Genomic DNA, 24531 nt, shown 5'->3' on the forward strand with positions numbered 1-24531 from the left:
TTTATGTGGTTTTTATTCAATTTTTATCGATATCGATAATATCCCAATATTTCCATCTAAATTTCCGTGTTTTTGGACTACTGATATTTCCGATATCATCGATATTTTAGACCTTGATTGGAACTTCCATTTCTCATTTATTTAATAGTATGGATGCGTTTGCTTGATTGAAATTTTTAATAAATAGTTTTTAAATGATGATTAAGATTGGGAAATAATTTTTCAATTAAATTCTGCAAGTCGCTTGTACCTCATGTTAGAATTTTTTTCCCATAGTATAGATAAACTTAATCTAAATTATCTTGTCGTTTGTCATAAAGAACTTATAAATTTCCATAGTCTAGATAAACTTAATCTAAATTATCTTGTCGTTTGTCATAAACTACACAAAGTCGTATACATCAAAATAGAAGAATAACTTATCTAGAAAAAATTTCTCACATTACTACAATAAAAAGGTATCAACGGGTGAAACTTGTGATGGGAAATGACTCGTGTACTCAAAAGAGTTGGATAAATTATTCTGCTTTGGTGTAATTGCTTAAAACAATGGTTCAAAAAAGTGAGTTAGCAAAAGATGGAATTAGTGATTGGACACTTTTGATAAGAAGCTTGACCAACATTATAAAAGCAAAGAGCATATCACTAATTCTAGAACTTGGATTGAGCTGAAAATTAGATGGACAAAAAATCAAACAATTGACAAAGAATTGCAAATACGAATAAAGAAAGAGACACATCATTGAAAACAAGTGTTGCTTAGACTTATGGCTGTTGTGAAATGTCTTGTTACATAATTTAGCATTTCGTGGAACAAATGAAAGACCTTATGAAGATTTTAATAACAGCTTCTTAAATTTACTTGAAATGATTTACAAGAGTATGTCCGGCTCATTGAAAATAAAGACATTCACTACCACTATCTGAGCCATTGAGTTAATAGTTATTTTATCTTCCAAGGCCAAAACAACAATCATCAAAGGAATAAAAGAGGCCAACTTTTTTCTGACATCTTTGATCGTACTTTTGATGCAAGTTACGCGGAATAAATGACTTTAGTTTTAAGATATGTTGGTTGCTCTCGCCCTTCTTCGGCATATGAGAAAACTAGTGGACTCCTGAAGTAATCTCAGCAAAATAACACGAATGAAGATTTTCTTCCCTCCTAATATCTATCTTTTCCTTCCCTCTTATTTAAATAATTACAATTAAATTATGTCAACACTTTATATTAACTTTTTTATAAAACAATAAAAAGAAAACCGTGAGAAGATGAGAGAAAAATGAGATGGGAATAAGAGGAGAAAATTCGGAATGGCACTCATGTTTTCGTCTAATTATTTGACAAGCTAGAAGCCCAGGCTTCTGCAACAAGACACGTACGCGACACAACGTACTAGAGAATTATTGTATTAAACGTGACAAGAAAAGGAAGTTACTTTTCCTCAAGTGACGTGTAAAGCATATGTTTCCTAATGGAAGCTTTATGCTGTCATTCGTGTTGAAATTTAATTAATAATTGCAATAAAAATTTAGTGTATGCAGCACGGCTCATGTATAAATGACATTGAAAATAAAAATAATAACCTTAAAATGGTAAAAACACGCATATCATTAAATATAAGCATAACACAAAACCAAGCTCATACTACCAATAATATCCTTAAACGTTAACAACGACCAAGAATTAAAATTGCATCGTCGTAAAATCATTGCATCTAATCATGAAGAACCTTTAGATAATTGTTTAGGCCATGATTTAACTTAGAAGGCCAAAATTATATGATTATATATCTTGCAACAAAGTCTTTTAAATTTATTATAGATTGAAGATTAGAGAAAATAGAAAATGTTGGACAAAGGATTGGGAGAGAAATTGGCATAAGAGAAAACAAAAGGAAATGATGAACGTGAATTATACCATATATCCCACTACAAGGGAATATTCTTGATCACGAAGAAAGATGTTGACGAAAAAAGGAAAAGGATAAAAAAAGACAAGGCAGGAAAGTAGGGGTGAGACTACTTCATCTCCTCTCAAGGTCAAGACATATCACAAGTCTCTTTGAAGATTTACAGAGAAATATGTGTCCCTTTTGTCAAATTTTATAGATCACCCACCAACACATAACTTCTGGCAACGAGACTTAAATTTTGGGGTGGGGGGGTGTTTTTTCAATTTGTTAGAGTAGTGTGTTTCCTCGTCTTATTTCCACACATACTCAATTATTTTTCATTTCCACTCTTATTTATTCGTTTTTCTTATTATTTTCTTATTTATTCAGTGTAAATACCAATAATAAACATGACGTACAAAAAAGAAATGAGCTGTGCAAAAGTCGCTTCTTATTCGAATAATAACTTGTCAAAACACATTAACATAACAACAAGAGTGGTACTACGTCTGTCCATTATTTTATTTTTCCACCCAGTTCACATTGATTTGCTATTTATAATTTTATAGTGCGGATGAAAAAACATAACAGTGCTGAATCCTTCATGTTTAAATTTATATTTTATTTGGTCACTTAGAACTACAAATTTTAAGTATTTATTTTCACTTATAAGTGGAAAATGTTTTGAATTTCACTTACACGAGTTAAATACCAACTTATTAAGACAAGTTCATTATATAGTTTAACTTGACCATTAACTTCTTACACCAAATGATATTATTAAAAAATAAATAAAACATATTTTCTTATACAGGAAACCCATATATTTTTAAAGTTGATCTAAATCATATTTCTATATATAGCGACAAAAAAAGTTCAAAAATTGTACAAAAAAAGTTCAAAAGTTAAACTGGTGTATAATTTCCCGGACCTGAATTCTCTACTCCTTTTTTTCCATACACTTCCATCATTCCATTGTTTGTGTGATCACGGTTAAACCACGTCAAAATTTTATATTGATTTTTTTTATAAAGATAATAAAACAAAAAAACGTGGCTTAATTGTGACCACGCAAACAGAAGGAGGATGGAAGTGTATGAGAAAAAATGAGTAGAGAATCCGGGTCCAAGAGGAAAATAATAGCAAGGCCAAACAGTTCTGAGAAAGTTGAAGAAGAAGAGAATCACTGAATCAGTGAAATGGAAGTGTTTAGCTTTGAGAGAAGGATTAAGAATTACAGCAACTATCAGAATATACTGTTGGTCGGAGAAGGCGACTTCTCTTTTGCCGTTTGCTTAGCCAGAGCCTTTGGCTTCGCTGCCAACATGGTTGCCACTTCTCGTGACACCAGAGGTAATTTCATCACAATCACCACCATTGACTTGTGTCAACATCCAAATAATTTATTTTTCACTCCAAATTTCAACCCAATTCTTTGATTTTTTAAGAAAACCCAGTTTGAAATTTTAGTAAAAAATAAAAACCAACTTAGTGTTGATGTTGCAAATTAAATCTGTATTTAATTCTAAAATTTACATTTTGGTAATTACCCAGATGAAATAATAGATTGAGGGGAGCAAAGGTTTTATTTTTTTGCTTAAACTTCAACCTGAGGGTTTCTGAGTCCTGCTTGAAATCCTTTGCATGCTAATGGTAGAATTCATCAATGGTGAAATAGTAGATAGAGGGGCACACAGATTTTAGTTCCATTTTGTTTCAACAAAAGGGTTTCTGACTGATCATTTGCATGCTAAATGTAGAGTCGTTAATGGTGGAGTATTCAAAAGCTATGAGTAATGTGGAGGAGTTAGAGTCCAGGGAATGCACTGTATCGTATGAGGTGGATGTCCACTATATGAGCAGGCACCCTTTCCTAACCAACGTGCGCTTTGATCGCATAATCTATAATTTTCCTCACGCCGGTTACTTGCGTGGTTCCCGTTCCCGTGAAAGCGACATGTACCAGATTTGGTAAGTTCAAACACACCCATTTATGCAGCTTTTTGTTTAAAGGGTCATCCGGTCATGGTATGTTTTGTGCTCATATGGTTTTTGTTTTTGGGCAAAGCCGGTGTTTAGTATTTCTATGAGAGTGATTACTAAACGAAGGATTGGAATGATTTAGTTTCGATACCAAGCAGAACACTAGCACGACAATGTATCAGAGGACTAAAATTCTAGACTAAATTCATGCATTTTTCAGGTATCATCAGGATTTGGTCAGGGGATTCTTCTTGAATGCAAGGGAAATGCTGACGAGAGTAGGAGAAATTCATGTCACACACACAAGAAAAAATATCCCTTCAGTGAATGGAATATAGTGGATTTAGCTTATCAGGCTGGATTGATTTTGGTTCATGAAGAACCATTCTCGAAATGGGATTATCCAGGCTACGAAAATAAGAGAGGGGCTGGGATGTTTGACCAAACTTTTCCCGTTGGAATGTGTAGAACCTACAAATTTAAGATGTTGGACCGTTCTACCACTTCCGGTTTCCACCTTGGCGCTACTTCTTCGGGTCCATGGCCTAGATATTGTGGAATTTGGGGTCCTCACATGTAACTGTAAGCCACATCATATGAAATCTGTTTTCTTTCTTAGTTTTGTTGTGATTTTCCAGTACTACGTACATTGAGCGAGTAGTGTCGCATAAGCCTAAATCTTGTGCTTGTTTAGAACATGTATAAAGGAAAATAAGTTCCCAGTCTCGTACGGCCGGAGCCATATGGAAAACCTTGTACTTCCAGCTTCATATGTTATCATTAACTTATTGTAAGGGACTTTTTTTTCCCCTAACAGTTGAACCTCGTATGTATTACTACTGAATTTCCTAGGGGCTCTAATGTAACTCTCATCAGTGAAAGGATAATCTTGCAAACAGAAAAGTTTTGGTAAAAATGAATAAACGAGACGGCAGCTAATTTATTCTGGCCTTCAACAATTACCAACATTTAAAGGTGGTGGTTAAGGTGACTTAATGTTGTGCAAAAGCGAAAGATATGAGGCCACTAATCTAATGAGGCAAAACCCATCCAAGAAGGATTTCGATTTCAGCCTAACACCAATACTAAAATGGTGTATGGTGCATCTCCTGCTGATGTGAAATATTTGTGATGAATGCATGGGGTCCATTAAACGTACGAGTACTGAAAAGTATCCAAACAAAGTCAAAGAAGAAAACTGTTATTGGCGCACTGAAAATGTCGGCACACATTCATTGATTATAAGTTGTAAAAACTTAAAGGATAGCAAGTGTAAAACTATTATTGCATTATCACTTTTTTAAAGTGTCAATAGCAGTTTTTTTTACAAAACATATTCCAGCAAGTTTGAGTTCATCTACTTTTCTTTTCAATTTCTAGGCATCCCTTTATCTTCAACATACACATGCATCAACTATTAATCCAGCTCGAAGGTGCACGGATTCACAAGAGTTGAGCATTAGTAGCTTTTCAATTGGGAAGTAATTTCTACACATCATTTTTCTCCCTTTACACAATTCTATTTGTTTTCCAAGTAATTAATCTCTGCAAATAATGCATCGGAATTTACCAGAACAAAACTGTCCCAATTAAGTTTACTTCAATATTTTGAAAAACTGAACAAGTGAAGATGATGTTGGATTTTATTTATATCAATTGTATCATGGTTTCAAGTAGACATATTCCTTTACTGGAACGAGTTTAAAAAGAATTGACGTTAGCTTGTATGACATCAGTAACATTTAACCTTGTTTGGTATAAAGTTGGAATGAATGAAGTTTTTGTTCTAGCTAGAGTAACGTCTCCTATCCTTAAGTTGGTCCATTTCTCCGTTTTTCCTTGAATGTACTTTTAAAATAGTGTCTTATTTATTCCAATCAAATTATCTATATATCATATGATGCCTTAAATTAATGAAGCTTTTAGCACCACTCTTGAAAAATAATTAACAACATTGTTGTTGTTTACACACAAAATTAACACACTATTCAATAGAAGTAAACCCTACCATTGTATATGACATCCATCTGTATTAAAGACTTTAGCTTTCTGTGCAAAAATAGAATTGCCTTAATAATAATTAGCAAGATATCAAAAAGTAGTTATTTATCTATGATGAAACATATATATGAGAGATCTTTTTATATATTTAAGACACAAGCTGAAACATCATGTGTGATAATACAAGTGGAGAGATACTAAAAAATATATCATATATCAAATCTCTCCACTAGTGTCATTATTATGACACGTAATATACCGATTTGTAATCCAAGCACATGGAAAAATTTATCCATGTATAGACAGTCTGGATAAGAAACCTATGTAAAATCTAATCAAATATGACTGAGGAATAGAATTGGCCAGAATGATGATATTGATATTAGTCTACTAACTTTATACAGAGAGTTCCCTATAAACAAGCAGCTGACCCTGCAATACTACTATACAAGAAAGGAAGGAAATATATACATATTAATTACTGATTACACGCCTATTCTAGGCCCCTTATGATAGGGATCTAATTGCTTTCTAACAACCTAGGAGAGACTTGACACTACCAAAGACTTCAAACTTAAGCATGATCTGAGATGCTTCTGCTTTCTGCTGCCAAGGACCACAATGTTGAAAAAAAAGCAGCTTCTTTTCATTTTGTCTGAATCTTTTTTTAAAGACAGATGGAGAGGTTATTTTCATAATCTTTTCAATGAAGGACATGAAATGAGTGCTTCTTTAGGGGAGTTGAGTAACTCAGAAGAGTGTAGAAACTACTCTTTTTATCGTCGAATCCGGAAGGAAGAAGTGGCTGTAGCTTTGAAGAAGATGAAGCATAAAAAAGCAATAGGCCCAGACAATATACCAATCGAAGTGTGGAAACTTTTGGGAGAGACAGGTATAACATGGCTCACTGACCTTTTCAATAGGATTTTGAAAACGAAGAAGATGCCAAATGAGTGGCGAACGAGCACTTTGGTGCCTATCTACAAGAATAAGGGCGACGTACAAAATTGCATGAACTATAGGGGTATTAAGCTAATGAGTCATACAATGAAGCTCTGGGAGAGAGTCATTGAGCATAGATTGAGGCAAGAGACACGGGTTTCGGACAACCAATTCGGGTTCATGCCAGGGCGCTCAACCATGGAGGCAATCTATCTCTTACGAAGATTGATGGAAAGATATAGAGATGGGAAAAAGGATTTACACATGGTCTTTATAGATTTGGAAAAAGCGTATGATAGGGTCCCAAGAGACATTCTTTGGAGGATTTTAGAGAAGAAATGAGTACGAGTAGCATATATCCAAGCTATAAAGGATATGTATGAAGGAGCAAAGACTGCCGTAAGAACTCATGAAGGACAAACCGAAAGCTTTCCCATAACTGTAGGATTACATCAAGGCTCATCCTTAAGTCCTTACCTTTTTGCGTTGGTAATGGATGAGTTAACAGGACATATTCAAGATGATATTCCTTGGTGTATGCTTTTCGCAGACGATATAGTGTTGATAGATGAAACTCAGGAAGGGGTAAATGCAAAGCTTAACCTTTGGAGAGAAGTGTTGGAATCTAAAGGTCTTCGCCTAAGCCGATCAAAGACAGAATATATGGAGTGCAAGTTCAGTGCAAATGGAGGCCAAAACGAGTTAGGGGTGAGGATCGGAGATCAAGAAATACCAAAGAGCGACCGTTTTCGTTACCTAGGATCTATCTTGCAAAAGAACGGAGAATTAGATGGAGATCTCAACCACAGAATACAAGCTGGATGGATGAAGTGGAAGAGTGCATCCGGCGTATTGTGTGACCGCCGTATGCCGCTGAAGCTCAAGGGAAAATTTTATAGGACGGCAATAAGGCCGGCGATGCTGTATGGCACAGAATGTTGGGCGGTGAAACATCAACACGTACACAAAATGGGTGTAGCGGAGATGAGGATGCTTCGTTGGATGTGTGGGCACACGAGAAAGGATAAGATTAGGAATGAGGATATCCGGGGTAAAGTAGGAGTAGCCGAAATTGAAGGAAAGATGAGAGAAAATCGGTTACGGTGGTTTGGACATGTGCAAAGAAGGCCTACTGACGCTCCGATTAGAAGATGCGACTATGGGACAGAGGTTCAGGGCCGAAGGGGTAGAGGAAGACCTAGGAAAACTTTGGAAGAGACTCTAAGAAAAGACTTAGAGTACTTGGATCTAACGAAGGACATGACTCAGGATCGAGCACAATGGCGTTCTAAGATTCATATAGCCGATCCCACTCAGTGACTTGGATTTTCCAAGTCTCCAACCGAGAAGTTTTCCTCACTCGGGAAATTAAGGGAACACTACCCCAACCTACATGCTCTACTCAGAAAGCTTCAACATACAAGCTTCAACAAAAGAAAATTCAAAGAACTTAGCGAAGAAGGCTTTGGTGTATTTAACACAATACGTTGAAATGAAGGAAAGCTTATTTATTGATATCCCCGATAAGCTACAAATATGTACATATACATGAGTCAAAATAAACACACAAGAGGGAGCCTTCACAAAGGTTGCTTAGGAGAAGTCTCAGCAGTCGGTAGAGCCCCAGAAAGAGAAGGCACCGGAGGGGGATCATTTGGAGCCTCAGTACTGGACAGAACCCTAGAAGGAGGAGGCATCAGAGGTTGATCATTCGGAGCTTCATTACGTGGTACAGCCCCAGAAGACGAAGGCAATAAATGCCTTTGGAACAAACCCACAAATCTCTGATGATCAAGTAAAACCTGACCATCAGTTTCCTTCATCTGGTCAAGCTTCCTCTTCATGTTTGTAGCATAGTCATGTGCGAGCCGGTGCAACTGTTTATTCTCATGTTTGAGCCCTCTAATCTCCTGTTTGAGACTCATCACTTCAGCCACCAATGATTCAACTTGGCGGGTTCGAGCAAATAGGCGTTGGGCCATATTAGACACAGAACCTGCACACTGAACAGTGAGAGCCAGCGAATCCTTAACAGCTAACTCATCAGACCGTTTGGAAAGTAGTCTGTTATCTTTGGGAGTGAGAAGGTTCCTGGCCACCACCGCAGCGGTCATATCATTCTTCATCACGGAATCCCCAACGGTAAGAGGACCAGTAGGGGAGACGAATGATGGGCGCCATATGTTGTCTGGAGAAGGCGGGGCTGCCTCTTCAACAAGGTTCAAGTCAAAACGACGGTCGGAGGGGCCAGACATTTTCAAAGGTGTTGAAGAGAGAAGAGGTCGGACAAATCAAGATCTTAGAAGTGCAAGAATGAAGCTTCTACTAGTGGAGATTCAAGTGTGCTTTGGAACTTAATGCCAGCCCCTATAAAAATCTGCACTCGACGGAGCTTCAGAAATCGAAGAGGCGCCTACTCAGAAATCGAAGAGGCGTTTGCTTTCTCAAAAGCTGGGCTGCTTAGAGATCACGAGGGTTGATCTCAGAAATCGAAGAGGCGTTTGCTTTCTCAAAAGTTGGGCTGCTCAAAGACCACGAAGGCGGATCTCAGAAATCGACGAGGCGCTCGCTTTCTCAAAAGCTGGGCTCCCCAGAGACCACGAGGGCCGATCTCAGAAATCGAAGAGGCACCTACTTTTCCAGCCTTGTCAGCACTTGTCACACGCACACTCAGCTTTGCGGAAATTATGGGCATTCTGTCGAAGACTTCTGGGGAAGTAGAAAACACATGAATCTTACTTTTCAATCACCCACTTCCCACACGCAACAATAGCTCATGGGTACCACAGATAACTTTGCCAAAGTTCTCTGCCAAAGTTGAGCACGTGAAGCTTGAAACTCCCACTACATCGCTCTGACCAAGAAGGGTAAAAGAATAGCAAAGAAACAGCACTAACAAAGTTTAGACCCATAAATTTTGAAGGTCTAGCTACCATATTATTACCCACAAGGGTAAAGGAACAGTACCACTGCTGGATAATTGGAAAGTCCCTGTGTGTCAACCTCTGTGCTTCGTGGCAAGGTAGACTAGCAAACATGTCCAACCTTTACTCACATTCGAGAAAACACTCCCAATAAGATTGCTTGCTCCAAAATCGAAGAGGCACCGTCCTCCGAATCTCGAGAGCCAGACTCCCAACATGACTACTTTCTTAAAAATCGAAGAGAGGGTAAAGGAACAGTACCATTGCTGGATAATTGGAAAGTCCCTGTGTGTCAACCTCTGTGCTTCGTGGCAAGGTAGACTAGCAAACATGCCCAACCTTTACTCACATTCGAGAAAACACTCCCAACAAGATTGCTTGCTCCAAAATTGAAGAGGCACCGCCCTCCGAATCTCGAGAGCTAGACTCCCAACATGATTACTTTCTCAAAAATCGAAGAGACACTGCTCCCCGAATCTTCGAGAGCCAGACCCCCAGCATGATTGCTTTCTCAAAAATCGATGAGGCATCGTTCTCCGAATCAATCGAAGAGGCGCTCACTTTCTCAAAAGCTGGGCTGCTCAGAGACCACGAGGGCCGATCTCAGAAATCGAAGAGGCACCTACTATTCTAGCCTTGTCAGCACCTGTCACACGCACACTCAGCTTTGCAGAAATTATGGGCATTCTGTCGAAGACTTCTGGTGAAGTAGAAAGCACATGAATCTTACTGTTCAATCACCCACTTCCCACACGCAACAATAGCTCATGGGTACCACAGATAACTTTACCAAAGTTCTCTGCCAAAGTTGAGCACGTGAAGCTTGCAGCTCCCACTACATCGCTCTGACCAAGAAAGGTAAAAGAATAGCAAAGAAACAGCACTAACAAAGTTTAGACACATAAATTTTGAAGGTCTAGCTACCATATTATTACCCACAAGGGTAACGGAACAGTACCATTGCTGGATAATTAGAAAGTTCCTGTGTGTCAACCTCTGTGCTTCGTGGCAAGGTAGACTAGCAAACATGCCCAACCTTTACTCATATTCGAGAAAACACTCCCAACAAGATTACTTGCTCCAAAATCGAAGAGGCACCGTCCTCCGAATCTCGAGAGCCAGACTCCCAACATGACTACTTTCTCAAAAGCGAAGATAGGGTAAAGGAACAGTACCATTGCTAGATAATTGGAAAGTCCCTGTGTGTCAACCTTTGTGCTTCGGGGCAAGGTAGACTAGCAAACATGCCCAACCTTTACTCACATTCGAGACAACACTCCCAACAGGATTGCTTGCTCCAAAATCGAAGAGGCACCGCCCTCCGAATCTCGAGAGCCAGACTCCCAACATGATTACTTCCTCAAAAATCGAAGAGACACTACTCTCCGAATCTCGAGAGCCAGACCCCCAGCATGATTGCTTTCTCAAAAATCGAAGAGGCATCGTTCTCCGAATCTCGAGAGCCAGATACCACAGACCACTTTTTCAAAGTGCTCTGACAGAGTTAAAACATGTGAAACTGGCAGCTCCCACTACCGTGCTATGACCAAGCAGGGTAAATGAATAGCATTACTACTTGTTGTTAGGGAGACTCCTATATATGTCGACCTCCATCCCCAACGGACAGGCAGACCTGCAAAAATGCTCAACCCTTCATCATATCTAAGAGGGCACTCCCAACGAAGCCTTTCGAAATATTCAGCTTTCTTTCCCCCCGATAATACCTCTGCAAACAAGCTATACTAGAGCAAGAATATCTCATATCATCAGGGTTAAAAGCAAGAGTATCCCATATCATGCTTTTTCCCTGTCTTTTCCTTTGGCCTTGTTTTTACCTGCAAGACAAGGAGAAAGAGAGCAATCAGTCAGCACTTGGAATCAAGCTTCCAGCCAGGAACTGACTGCCTGGAACCCCTTACCTGATTACTTACCTGGCATTGCTCTCGAGTACTCATCTTCAACATCTTATGTTTCCAGGGAAGATTTCCGCATCTGCTTGAGGAACAGATAGGGCAAGTGCGAAGGATACAAGGAAGCATGTGGAGACAAGCGTAACAGCACACGTGCCGATACATCCATTACTCTGTCAAAAGCAAAAGTATCCCATATCAGCAGGGTGGAACGTACTCTAGATTTGATGGACTTGTTTTGACCCTCAAATTCTTCAGTCGGCCTTATACTCTGGAGGAAACCAGAAAACCCTCCAGCTCAGTTCAAGAATAAGCCTGTGGAAAGTTACTTCTTCAAAAGCAAAAGTATCTCATATCATCTCTTCTCATTTTTCTTCTCTTTATCCTTCATGCTGCTGCAAGATGGGGAGAAGGTGAACAATCAGTCGGAGCTCTGATTGCTTACCTTGTCTGTCACCTCTTTCAGCAGACCCCCTAGCTCGGCGACTTGGGGGACTCCTACTACATGGTTTGTATCGCGCTTGACCAAGCTTGAAACTACAAGTAAGCTTCAAGTGAAATTGATACATTACCTTGTGCATCTCCACCAGTTAAAGATATCACCCCTGGATGGAGGAAGAGTACTTCCAGAGAAGATGCCACATCTACCTATGAGACAGATAAGGCAAGTCAAGACGACACCACACTCCGATACTTAGAAGTTTCGTGATTACGAGATCATTCTCCCACAATATTTCCTAATGTCATTTGTACTAAATCATTCACTTGTACTCATTAAAGGAGAGCTTGAACCCATGTACTTGTGTAAACCCTTCACAATTAATGAGAACTCTTCTATTCCGTGGACGTAGCCAATCTGGGTGAACCACGTACATCTTGTGTTTGCTTTCCTATCTCTATCCATTTATATACTTATCCACACTAATGACCGGAGCAATCTAGCGAAGATCACAAAAAGCGACCGTTTTCGCTACCTAGGATCTATCTTGCAAGAGAACGGAGAATTAGATGGAGATCTCAACCATAGAATACGAGCTGGATGGATGAAGGGTAAGAGTGCATCCGGCGTGTTGTGTGACCGTCGTAGGCCACTGAAACTCAAGGGAAAATTTTATAGGACGGCAATAAGGCCAGCGATGTTGTATGGCACAGAATGTTGGGTGGTGAAGCATCAACACGTACACAAAATGGGTGTAGCGGAGATGAGGATGCTTTGTGGGATGTGTGGGCACACGAGAAAGGATAAGATTGGGAATGAGGATATCCGAGGTAAAGTAGGAGTAGCCGAAATTGTAGGAAAGATGAGAGAAAATCGGCTCCGGTGATTTGGACATGTGCAAAGAAGGCCGATTGACGCTCCGGTTCGAAGATGTGACTACGGGACAGAGGTTCAGGGCCGAAGGGGTAGAGGAAGACCTAGGAAAACTTTGGAAGAGACTCTAAGAAAAGACTTAGAGTACTTGGATCTAACGGAGGACATGATACAAAACCGAGCGCAATGGCGTTCTAGGATTCATATAGCCGACCCCACTTAGTGGGAAAAGGCTTTGTTGTTGTTGTTGTTGTTGATCCGTATATTAAAAGCCGAGACTATACAAGTCTTTTAATATGAAGCGTTTAAAACGATCCATGGGATATGGCAACGCCACGTATTTAATGAATTAGTTTTATGTTCACCGTCCTTTCTTTTTCCCGGTGGCAGGGCTGCCGCCGTTGCCAATGCTAGTACCCACGCCGTCTTCCTTCCTCCCTCAGCCACCGTATCAACTTTCCAGTTATCCCCAAGTTAAGTTCAGATCAAGGAGCAAACAGGTTGCCAAAATGACAATGGTTGGCATCCCAATGAGACTTTGGCAATGGCAGTCTTTTCTTGAGGGCGGAGGAGAGAGGCAGGTGGTAAGGGAGGAGGAAGGATGTGTGGATATGGGGGCCGACCGGCCGAGCACCAAGGCTGTTCTGTTTATTAAGTACGTGGCATTGTTAGAACCCTTGGATAGTTTTGGACGGTGCACATATATATTATAAAGACATGTATAATCTTGCACTAAAAAAAAACATGTAGAGAGAATCTTTATCCCATGTACAAAACAGTCTTCATGGTCTACTTTGGAAATTAATAATTATCAAGGACAGTCAATTCAATGCGACCCTTTTTCTTCTAACTCTTTGTATAAGAGGTATTAGCCCATTTTTGAACTTATAAGTAGTCACACATTCAGGATTCTAGCATAGGGTGTTCTAATTAAATTATGTTAGATGTTAGTCGGACGGTAAGTTGGGGTTAACGTCTATGCGTCTAGATGGGGGTCTAGATAGAGTTCTAAGCAGACTAGGAGGATTTAAGTAAATTTATTATTTATCATATAGATAAGGGCATATTTACACTTAAAAAAACTATATTTCTATTGAGAATTTGGATTTATTATTTTAATTAGGTTTATAATTTAACATATACCATCCAAAATATCATGATTTTTGGTTTTGTATTTTAGTGAATTTGATGGTAGATGAAAATTCAAGTGATTATGAGTTCTTAGTACTTTACGAAATATTTTTCAGAATGCATATGAATATATAGTGAATTTCAAAAGAAATATATGGTGTAAAAAGTATTAGTTGAGTAGTACGTTATTCCTTTATTACTTAAAATGTTAGGTTACACAACCTGATTGGACAACAATTAAAAAAGATAAATGCGGAGTTGGTCATGTGAGAAATGGAGTTATAAAGTCATATTCTATTTCTTATTCGTTGAAACCAAGGTCTAAAAACAAAAAGAGTCATGGTAGTCTTCTTCATGTTACTTTTCATCTGAAATTAGATTTTTTTTTTTTTTTTTGTGGCTCTAAGCTTCTGCTGCACTGCATCTGAACATCCATTGTGGTCTTCTCTCTTTTACCACCTGCCCAGACCGTTGGATGGTCCTCAGAGGTCCTCACATGCACTTCTTCAGACTTCCATGTAAATCGGCTAAGGATAATTCTTAGGTACTCAATACTAAGTACCTCATAAACTCAATTTTTTAATTTGACTCAATTAAAAGAGGTCACATATTTCTTTGTTTTGAAACCTAAAAAAAATGTCTTTTATTTTTTAAAATAATAAAATATATGTTAAAACATCATTGGACCAAAACAAAAAAGCGAGTACCTAAATATTATTCCTCGGCTAATACCTGTTGTATTAATTAATGTTGCAACTTTCAAGACTCGGAAGAGAATAGTATCAAACTTCCAAACAGCTTTTGTTTCCCAAAAGACAAAAGAAGAAGAAATTTCAAGTAAATTACAGAGACTCAAATGGCAGAGAAGAAGATTATGCACTACAGCAGCTCTCAGAAGATACTGTTAGTAGGTGAGGGCAACTTCTCTTTTGCTGCTTCCTTAGCCACTGCATTTGGCTCTGCAAACAACATTGTCGCCACTTCTCTCGACTCCAAAGGTATTACGGATATCATTGACTTTCCTAAATTAAGAACATTTTATTTTCATAAGTGCTTCAGCAATCAAAAACCGTTTCAGAGTGTGATTCGACGATCAAAACCGTTTCAGAGTGTGGTTTAACGATCAAAATCATTTAGTTTTTAGATTCTTTTTGAAGGATTATCCGTGCCATATATCAATCAAATTGAGAATTGTTGAGTTGTTCGATTGCCTTCATTTACATTTCAACTTTATCCGTTTCAGGGTGTGATTTAACGATCAAAACCATTTAGTTTTTAGATTCGCTTTCAAGGATTATCCCTGCCACTGCCGAATATCGATCAAATTGACGATTTTTTAGTTGTTCGATTGTCTTCATTTTCATTTCAACTTCATCTCAACGAACCATGGTGTTTTCCACATTTTAGATGATCAAACATTTTATATAAAATATAGACGGTTTCAATCGTAAACATGCATTCTTGGGTAGGCACCAAAACAGAAACAATGTCCTTTAACTTATATATTGATATTTGTATGTATATGTGTATGTTTATACCAATTTCTTGACTAAAATCCCTTCCATACTACTTGTAGAGTCATTTATGGACAAGTACCCAGATGCAGTGAGGAAATGGAAGAAGTTAAAGGGAAAGGGATGTGTAGTATTGCATCAAGTGGATGTGGATACCATGAGCCAACACCCTCTGCTAGCTGCTAAACTATTTGATCGAGTCGTCTTTAATTTCCCTCACGCGGGCTTCTTCGGCATGGAAAGCCAGAGGTTTCAAATTGAGTAAGTTCTAATACACAGCAATTCTACATGAATCAAATGTATAGTGATGCGTTAGAACGATGCATTTTCCAGGTTGCATCAAGATCTGGTCAAGCGGTTCTTCGCCGCTGCGTCTGAAATGCTGACGGGAAGAGGAGAAGTTCATGTGACACACAAGACCGCTTATCCTTTCAGCAACTGGAACATAGTGAAGTTAGCAGAAGAGGTAGGGTTATATCTGGTTGAGGAAGCACCTTTCACGCGCGCGGATTATCCAGGTTATCTCAATAAGAGAGGAAGTGGGAGAAAATGCAACCGGACATTTCGTGTTGGACAGTGTAGTACCTACAAATTTGCCAAGCTACCACTTCAACTTCTGGTTCTTGATTCACCTTATTGAATTCTTGATGTGATTTCGTTCTCGCCTCTGTTCTTCAACATGTAAACTATTATCTTATTGTTTAAACTTTGGTATGGAGTAACACAGCAACAAGTCAGCAAGTCAATTCGATCATTTGTCTCTATGAAATTTTCATTTATCTCGGCATCTTCCTTCTCGGAATATCTACCAACTTGTTGGAAGACAAATCTTTGTGTCCACCATAGATCCGAATTGTTCGCGAGGAATAGCCTAGTGTCACTTAAAATGACTGTATTTCGGCGGCCTTTCTTACACCAATTATATGTTCAATCTCTTGTGCTCCGCCCTGTCAAATAGAAAACACAGAAAATAAGTTGATCTAGGAATGAATAGCTCACAATTGAAACAAACCAAATAGGACGTGACCAGAATTTACCTCGTCACCAATGTGGGAAGAAGCCATTTTTCGTGAAGTTACTTCCGCTCACGTATTTGTTGACATTGCTTCCTCAATACTCCTAATTACAACACTAAGACCACTTCGGCTTTCTAAAGCTTTAACTGCTGCTCGGTGTGCATTTTTTACATTTATATGCCCTTGGTCAAATCCACAGCATCATTCAATTTTGTAGCATCCAATACTAAAATATGGACCAGAAAAAAGTGTGTTTACCTATTAACAGATGCCCTGCTTCATGAATGAGGATACGGTGTCTATTTGGAGGCCAATAACTTGAGAGTTAGAGCTAAACAGGTACCACCAAGGAAGATAGAATCCGCAAACGCTAGCCCCAATACTGCTGTAAGGTTAGGCCTGAGATCGATGCCTTAAGAAAGAAGAAAAGATAGTCCCCCAAGAAAGGCAATCAAAACGGGGCAAGAACTTTCGGAAAGACCCCACTTTTTTGGAGCAAGTTTCGATGCTGGATAAGGTAACGTAGAAATGGCTTAAATCAGAACTAGGCTCATGAAGACCATATATCATAATAAGAACATAAAAGAGTCCAATGCAGAACATTTCAGTATAACATCGCTTATATGATAGGGGAAGGGTGTGAATCTCTAACAATTACTAATCTACATCAAAATCCATTGTGAAAGGAATCAGAATAAGCACCTTCTAAACCGGTTGAAGTCTTCAACACTGTTGGTGTAACATTGCGTGTTCCCTCCAAAACTACAAGGAGGAAAAGAACAAAAACATAGAGAAAACAACATGAGATACAGCAATGATCTAAAAGTTCAAATGCTTCCCTTACCTAGACTCGGTACGCCAGTAACACAACTTTGGCGATATCCAAACCAATAACACAACGTCATGATTAAATTTCTCACATGATAGTATCATTACTTAACGAAAAGCCTGCAGTACTGTTCACTTTAACGAAAAATCACATTTTTATTCATTAGTTTTCCTTTTCTTTATAGGATATATAAAGTACATGTCGGTGGAGAAATTTTATACGGCGTATTTGATGCATAATGTGAGATGCTGATCCATTGTGGTCTAAGCTTCTTTTGCACTGCATCTGAACATCCGTTGTGGTCTTCTCTCTTTCATCACCTGCCCAGAACATTGGGTGGTCCTCAGAGATCCTCACATGCACTTCTTCAAACTTCCATGTAAATCGGTTAAGGATAATACTTAGGTACTCAATACTGACTACCTCATAAACTCACTTTTTAATTTGACTCAATTAAAAGATGTCGCATGCTTTTGTTTTGGAGCCCAAGAAAAATGTCTTTTTTTTTTAAATAATAAAATATGTGTTAAAACATCATTGAACCAAAATAAAAAAGCAAGTACCTAAGTATTATTCATTGGGTAATACCTGTAGTATTAATTAATGTTGCAACTTTCCAGACTCGGAAGAGAAAATTATCAAGCTTCTAAACAGCTTTTGTTCCCAAAAAGGCAAAAGAAGAAGAAATTTCAAGTAAATTAATTATGGAATAACTTTTGATTCCTATCTTGGATTTGGAATCATCGTAAAGATACAGATGGGGGCTATGTTGGGACGAGATTGAACGTATCAATATACATTTCCTTTCCGTCAACTAAAGTATGTTCCTTTCCCTCATACAAATTAAATAGCAATAACGGCAAGACACCTTAAAAGCAATAACTAGTTTCGTCGATAAATAAATTCAACAAACACGGGGCTGCCATCAAATGGAAGAGGAGAAAAGGATTATGCACTACAGCAGCTCTCAGAAGATATTGTTAGTAGGTGAGGGCAACTTTTCTTTTGCTGCTTCCTTAGCCACTGCATTTGGCTCTGCAAACAACATTGTCGCCACTTCTCTCGACTCCAAAGGTATTACGGGTGATAATCTATTTCGTTTTTGCTACATTGCACCGAGAATTCGCAATATTGATATCAAAAACCGTTTCAGAGTAGGTTCAACGATCAGAACCATTTAGTTTTTAGATTTTCTTTACAGGATTATCCCTGCAACTGCCAAATAACGATCAAATTGACGATCTTTTAGTTGTTCGATTGTCTTCGTTTTCATTTCAACTTTATCTTAACGAACCATGGTGTTTTCCACATTTTAGATGATCAAACATTTTATATAAAATATAAACTGTTTCAATCGTCAACATGCATTCTAGGGTAGGCAACAAAAAAGAAACAATGTCCTTTAACTTATATATTGATATTTGTATGTATATATATGTATGTTTATACCAATTTCTTGACTAAAATCCCTTCCATACTACTTGTAGAGTCGTTTATGGGGAAGTACCCAGATGCAGTGAGGACATTGAAGACGCTAAAGGGAATGGGATGTGTAGTATTGCATCAAGTGGATGTGGATACCATGAGCCAACACCCTCGGCTAGCTGATCAACTATTTGATCGAATCGTCTTTAATTTCCCTCACGCGGGCTTCTTCGGATGGGAACACCAGAGGTTTCAAATTGAGTAAGTTTTAATACAGAGCAATTCTACATGAATCAAATGTAAAGTGATGCGTTGGAACGATGCATTTTCCAGGTTGCACCAAGATCTGGTCAAGCGGTTCTTCGCAGCTGCGTCTGAAATGCTGACGGGAAGAGGAGAAGTTCATGTGACACACAAGACCGGTAATCCTTTCAGCAGATGGAACATAGTGAAGTTAGCAGAAGAGGTAGGGTTATATCTGGTTGAGGAAGCACCTTTCAAGCGAGCGGATTATCCAGGTTATCTCAATAAGAAAGGAAGTGGGAGAAAATGCAACCGGACATTTCGTGTTGGACAGTGTAGTACCTACAAATTTGCCAAGCTACCACTTCGACTTCTGGTTCTTGATTCACCTTATTGAATTCTTGAACTGATTTCGTTCTCGCCTCTGTTCTTCAACATGTAAACTATTATCTTATTGTTTAAACTTTGGTATGGAGTAACACAGCAACAAGTCAGCAAGTCAATTCGATCATTTGTCTCTATGAAATTTTCATTTATCTCGGCATCTTCCTTCTCGGAATATCCACCTAGTTGTTGGAAGACAATTCTCTGTGTCCACCGTAGATTCGAATTGTTCGGCGAGGAATAGCCTAGTGTCACCTCAAATGACTGCATTTCGGAGGCCTTTCTTACACCAATTATATGTTCAATCTCTTGTGCTCCGCCCTGTCAAATAGAAAACACAGAAAATAAGTTAATCTAGGAATGAATAGCACACAATTGAAACAAACCAAATAGGACGGACCAGAATTTACCTCGTCACCAATGTGGGAAGAAGCCATTTTTCGTGAAGTTACTTCCGCTCACGTATTTGTTGACATTGCTTCCTCAATACTCCTAATTACAACACTAAGACCACTTCGGCTTTCTAAAGCTTTAACCGCAGCTCGGTGTGCATTTTTATGCCATTTTAGCATATTGTAAGCTTGTAAAAGGGACCACCTTGCTTGGTTTGACATCTTCTCAAGATAACAACGAAAAAAAGGTGTGAAAATCTTAGTACTTTAAGTTAACGGAAATCACAGAACTACAAATTTTCGGTTATAGAGAGTACCTCGGGAACAGACAGTGGGGGTTCTAGAAGAACACAGATGCCCCTAAATAGATTTTCATCATTTTCTCCACCCTCTGCCTCACCATAAATAAGAGCTTCAGCAGCAATGCCTGCGAAAAGCACCATGCAGTACCTGAACGCATAATGTGAAGAAATTAGCAAATGCTTGGCATGTTATTACTCTTAAGTCCACAATACATAATCAAAAGATCTAAAATGCAGAGGCAAACTAGGGAAACCTTGGACATTTTACATAAGCTTAAGGAAAAATAATCTGTAGTTCACTTCCAACATATATATTCAAGGAAAGTAGCAACGTCACCCCAAAGAATTTTTTTGTTTTCGTTCAGGTTTTGGAAACCAAATGAGCTTATTCATGACACCTACTTGCAATTTCATTTCATACCCACCTGTCAAAAGCAGTGCCATCAAGTCGTCCTTCAGCAAGGTCATTGGCCATTTTCTCATCCCAAAATTGAGTTCCAGCCTGTAAAATAGTAGTCGGTATGATCTTAACTTTTCATCCTAACAGCAGTACATTGCAATGAAGGACGACAAGTCATACGCTATAATCACTACATATCAATAATGAAAAATGTAGTGATCATTATGTCCTTAAACAAGGTCAAAACTCTATACATTGCAGCCCAAAAAAATGTATTAGAGACTGACTTTGTAAGAAAACCAAGCTAGCACAAAGAAATCTACTGTCCTCTGAGTTTCATAAGATTATACAAGTACATAAACCTGGGCGGCACCTACGCTAATTCAGTAATTCTACTCAAATGCAAGTCACATTAATAAAATGTTACACTTAAATATTCAATGACAAGATAAAAAATTTGCAATAGATACATGATTGCTCTGAAAAGACGTCACATATGACGTACCGTCAATCCAGTATAGTAAAAAATATGCAGGAATCACATTCATATCCTAAATCCGTTTAGTAGTAACTTCATATAGGTTTAGAAACGCGTAATGATGGCAAGATTTCACTGTTGAAAGCACAGCAAACAAAACCAAACCAGATCTCGTATAAAGCCAACAGAGGAAAGAAATTACCTGCCCTTGAATGCCCATTTGCATTGCAACAATTGGGTCCAATATCACCCCACGAATTGGGCAACCCATCAGATAAGCTGCAATTTAATACGGGGAACCAGTTAACTGCACAGGGTTTACACTCTTGCGAGGATGTCACTTTAGTAAAGGTGGTTGAAGATTTAAGAAATGGTTCATGCCCTTGGTCAAATCCACAGCATCATTCAATTTTGTAGCATCCAATACTAAAATATGGACCAGGAAAAAGTGTGTTTACCTATTAACAGATGCCCTGCTTCATGAATGAGGATACGGCGTCTATTTGGAGGCCAATAACTTGAGAGTTGAGCTAAACAGGTACCACCAAGGAAGATAGAATCCGCAAACGCAAGCCCCAATACTGCTGTAAGGTTAGGCCTGAGATCGATGCCTTGAGAAAGAAGAAAAGATAGTCCTCCAAGAAAGGCAATCAAAATGGGGCCAGAACTTTCGGAAAGACCCCACTTTTTTGGAGCAAATTTCGATGCTGGATAAAGTAACATAGAAATGGCTTAAATCAGAACTAGGCTCTTGAAGACCATATATCATAATAAGAACATACATTTTGCAACATAAAAGAGTCCAATGCAGAACATAGTATAACATCGCTTATAACATAGGGGAAAGGTGTGAATCTCTAACAATTACTAATCTACATCAAAATCCATTGTGAAAGGAATCAGAATAAGCACCTTCTAAACCGGTTGAAGTCTTCAACACTGTTGGTGTAACATTGCGTGTTCCCTCCAAAACTACAAGGAGGAAAAGAACAAAAACATAGAGAAAACAACATGAGATACAGCAATGATCTAAAAGTTCAAATGTTTCCCTTACCTAGACTCGGTACGCCAGTAACACCACTATGGCGATATCCAAACCAATAACGCAATGCCATGATTAAATTTCTCACATGATAGTATTATTGGTTTCAGATGCCGTCACAATAGCCTAGAGGCAGATGGGTGCACAACTTTTCACTAACAGTAAGCAAATTGGAATTTTTGAACAATTAGGATCAAATGGTGAGCAAATTTCACCAATACCCAATAAAAATTTTCTCGGAATAAGCAAAATTTACATTACCAACATTCCTGAATTTCCCAAAATTGGGCAAGAATCCTCTGTCCTTGAGAAAGACATAAGCTTTGCCCACAAGCTTCATATTGTCAGCATTGAGGCACGTATCCAGGACCTCCCAATCCCTCTCCAACCCAACTAACCCCAGCTCGCCGAGTCGAGGCCGGGTCGACTCAGCCGCCAAGGACCCATTAGCAAGCTCAATTGGGTTTTTCTGGGTTTCGATTGATTGCAAGAAATTGAGAGCCCGGGCAAGGTCTTTGCGCTTCACCGCATCCTCGTACTCCTTCCACTCTCGAAGAGCTGATCTGGGGACGGTTTGGCGCCTCGAGGCGCGAAGAGAGGTGGCGGGTGGCTGTGCGCGCGGCGGTGTTTGGAGGGAGAGAGAGGAGAATTGGGGGGGAAATGGTTTGGAGGAGAGAGAGTGAGGGATTGAACTGAGGTTTGGCGGAGCAAACGCCATGAGAGATAAGACCGTTGGAAGCCGGTTTGTTTATTATTTAGGATATGGAAAGGTTTTTTCATTGCTTTGGAAGCTGGGTGGCAGTTGGTTCGACTGAAATTGTGAATGTCAGTCATATGCTTGTTTGAGTTAATGACACGTTACGCATGGTTTGGGTCGGGAAATGAGCATTTCTACGTAGTCTTCAAAGTAGATGTCAAAAATTAAATGTCAAATATTAATTTGATGGTTGATGTGATAATGTTAAATTTTCCAACCGATATGTTTTTTTTGTTATAAACGATATTTGAAGAACTCATTTTAAAAAGAAATCAATTAAAATATATTTTTAAGATCTATAATTGGTGCATTAATGAGACCTACACAATAAAATAATTAAAAAAAAATTAACATCACCTTTTCTCATATATCAAATTTGACATATAAGAACTCAAAGTATCTCCAAAGGAGATGTCAAAACTACCACATAGGTATATAACAATAAAAATTGGCAACAAACTTTCTCCAACTGAGCCTTCAATTTCCCACGTGGAGTTGAGTCAATTGAAGGCAAAGCCTTCTGGCAAATTTGACAGCAGCTGTCAAATCCATTTAATATTTTTAATAGATATAATGGAAATATAATAAATATGGTTGTGTATTTTAAGAATTTGATTGGTTGCCTACATTAATGGACCCCACAAAGTGATTAAAAAATTTTAGAATGACATTATTATTTGACATATTGGTTGGATCAAAAAATTATACAAAATACCAAATTGCCACATAAGCCATCAAATATTAATTTAATGTTTTAAATTTGACATCTCCTTTAAAGATGCTCTCATATGTCAATCCATATAAGATTGACATATCGATTGGATTGACATATCGGTTGGAACTCGCTCCTACCTTCAAATTTGATTACAAAGCATTCCATCTAGGATTTGACATCTCATTTGGAGATGGTCTAAAGCATTTCTACTCAAACCTTTAATTCCTTACCTAAAATGGGATAGCAAGTTTAACATGCAATGAGTTAGGTCAATTAGTTATGACATTGTATCGGTTTTTTTAGACATCGATTACGAATCTCAAATTTTGCAAGTCCAACTCTAAATACGAAGTATAAGTAATAAGAATGAGAATGAGATGAAATCAAATAAATTACATGAATTAATTAGAGAACTGTTATTAGCTCTTCAAAAATTTCATTCTACATTCATCATAAGTATATTTTTCTTTCTAATTATAGAAAGTTTAGATTAACAATTTCAAAGTCTCATTTTGCAATCGCAATTCTCATTAGTTATTTATAAATACTAATTGAAATAAAAGTGTGGAATAAAAATTGAGATTGGGTATCGATTCTTAGGGATTTATGTCATGGCAATGGATTGGAACAACCCTTTTATTTATACGGTGTATAAAGTACATGTCTGTGGATAAATTTTATATAGCGTATTTGATGCATAATGTGAGATGTTGATCCACAAAATATAAAATTTATTCAAATTATGCTAAGCGTATTAAGTTATAAGATCATCGTTTAGCGGTTAAGATGTCTAGAAACCTTCTAATTTCTCTTACCTTTGAACTCGTGTGTTATTTAGACCACTAATGAGGATAATCACTCTCGATTTAGTGAGCGGTTCATAATCATGACATGTCTAACGTAAACATTTCAAATATGTTTAGTTTACTTAACATT

General features: G+C 38.2%; 4 protein-coding genes and 1 long non-coding RNA gene across 5 annotated transcripts; 3 read left to right on the forward strand and 2 right to left on the reverse strand.

The window, feature by feature from the left end:
• Window positions 1-2786: 2786 nt before the first annotated feature.
• On the forward strand, window positions 2787-4700 carry LOC103427937 (uncharacterized protein At4g26485-like). The gene is made up of 3 exons (XM_029102839.2): window positions 2787-3248; window positions 3656-3866; window positions 4099-4700. Exons 1-3 carry the CDS (start codon window positions 3095-3097, stop codon window positions 4214-4216), a joined length of 483 nt encoding a protein of 160 aa, XP_028958672.1. The 5' UTR covers window positions 2787-3094; the 3' UTR covers window positions 4217-4700.
• A 10105-nt stretch (window positions 4701-14805) lies between these two features.
• Window positions 14806-16366, forward strand: LOC103427941 (uncharacterized protein At4g26485-like). Its single transcript, XM_008366025.4, has 3 exons — window positions 14806-15096; window positions 15675-15873; window positions 15946-16366. Exons 1-3 carry the CDS (start codon window positions 14955-14957, stop codon window positions 16250-16252), a joined length of 648 nt encoding a protein of 215 aa, XP_008364247.2. The 5' UTR covers window positions 14806-14954; the 3' UTR covers window positions 16253-16366.
• Window positions 15713-16791, reverse strand: LOC139196531 (uncharacterized). Its single transcript, XR_011581539.1, has 2 exons — window positions 16650-16791; window positions 15713-16559 (listed from the first exon to the last, which is right to left on the reverse strand). It is a non-coding gene; the product is annotated as an uncharacterized lncRNA (long non-coding RNA).
• A 1540-nt stretch (window positions 16792-18331) lies between these two features.
• Window positions 18332-19669, forward strand: LOC103427940 (uncharacterized protein At4g26485-like). The gene is made up of 3 exons (XM_008366024.4): window positions 18332-18531; window positions 18945-19143; window positions 19216-19669. Exons 1-3 carry the CDS (start codon window positions 18387-18389, stop codon window positions 19520-19522), a joined length of 651 nt encoding a protein of 216 aa, XP_008364246.2. The 5' UTR covers window positions 18332-18386; the 3' UTR covers window positions 19523-19669.
• On the reverse strand, window positions 18993-22979 carry LOC103427939 (uncharacterized). The gene is made up of 8 exons (XM_008366023.4): window positions 22385-22979; window positions 21994-22053; window positions 21540-21788; window positions 21284-21360; window positions 20629-20705; window positions 20219-20351; window positions 19920-20123; window positions 18993-19830 (listed from the first exon to the last, which is right to left on the reverse strand). The coding sequence occupies exons 1-7, from the start codon at window positions 22839-22841 to the stop codon at window positions 19968-19970; spliced, it is 1209 nt and encodes a 402-aa protein (XP_008364245.3). The 5' UTR covers window positions 22842-22979; the 3' UTR covers window positions 18993-19830; window positions 19920-19967.
• Window positions 22980-24531: the final 1552 nt, after the last annotated feature.

This window comes from Malus domestica, chromosome 05 (genome assembly GCF_042453785.1).
Source record: "Malus domestica chromosome 05, GDT2T_hap1".
NCBI lineage: Eukaryota > Viridiplantae > Streptophyta > Magnoliopsida > Rosales > Rosaceae > Malus > Malus domestica.

Excerpts from the sequence above, each read along its gene's own strand:
- LOC103427939 (XM_008366023.4), bottom strand. The coding sequence starts at position 22,841 with ATGGCGTTTGCTCCGCCAAACCTCAGTTCAATCCCTCACTCTCTCTCC. Across the intron at positions 22,054-22,384 it reads TGGGAAATTCAGGAATGTTG|TTTTGGAGGGAACACGCAAT; the intron begins GTAATGTAAATT and ends TCCTCCTTGTAG. Across the intron at positions 20,352-20,628 it reads GATGGCACTGCTTTTGACAG|GTACTGCATGGTGCTTTTCG; the intron begins GTGGGTATGAAA and ends TTATGCGTTCAG.
- LOC103427937 (XM_029102839.2), top strand. The coding sequence starts at position 3,095 with ATGGAAGTGTTTAGCTTTGAGAGAAGGATTAAGAATTACAGCAACTAT. Across the intron at positions 3,249-3,655 it reads CACTTCTCGTGACACCAGAG|AGTCGTTAATGGTGGAGTAT; the intron begins GTAATTTCATCA and ends TGCTAAATGTAG. Across the intron at positions 3,867-4,098 it reads AGCGACATGTACCAGATTTG|GTATCATCAGGATTTGGTCA; the intron begins GTAAGTTCAAAC and ends TGCATTTTTCAG.
- LOC103427941 (XM_008366025.4), top strand. The coding sequence starts at position 14,955 with ATGGCAGAGAAGAAGATTATGCACTACAGCAGCTCTCAGAAGATACTG. Across the intron at positions 15,097-15,674 it reads CACTTCTCTCGACTCCAAAG|AGTCATTTATGGACAAGTAC; the intron begins GTATTACGGATA and ends TACTACTTGTAG. Across the intron at positions 15,874-15,945 it reads AGCCAGAGGTTTCAAATTGA|GTTGCATCAAGATCTGGTCA; the intron begins GTAAGTTCTAAT and ends TGCATTTTCCAG.
- LOC103427940 (XM_008366024.4), top strand. The coding sequence starts at position 18,387 with ATGGAAGAGGAGAAAAGGATTATGCACTACAGCAGCTCTCAGAAGATA. Across the intron at positions 18,532-18,944 it reads CACTTCTCTCGACTCCAAAG|AGTCGTTTATGGGGAAGTAC; the intron begins GTATTACGGGTG and ends TACTACTTGTAG. Across the intron at positions 19,144-19,215 it reads CACCAGAGGTTTCAAATTGA|GTTGCACCAAGATCTGGTCA; the intron begins GTAAGTTTTAAT and ends TGCATTTTCCAG.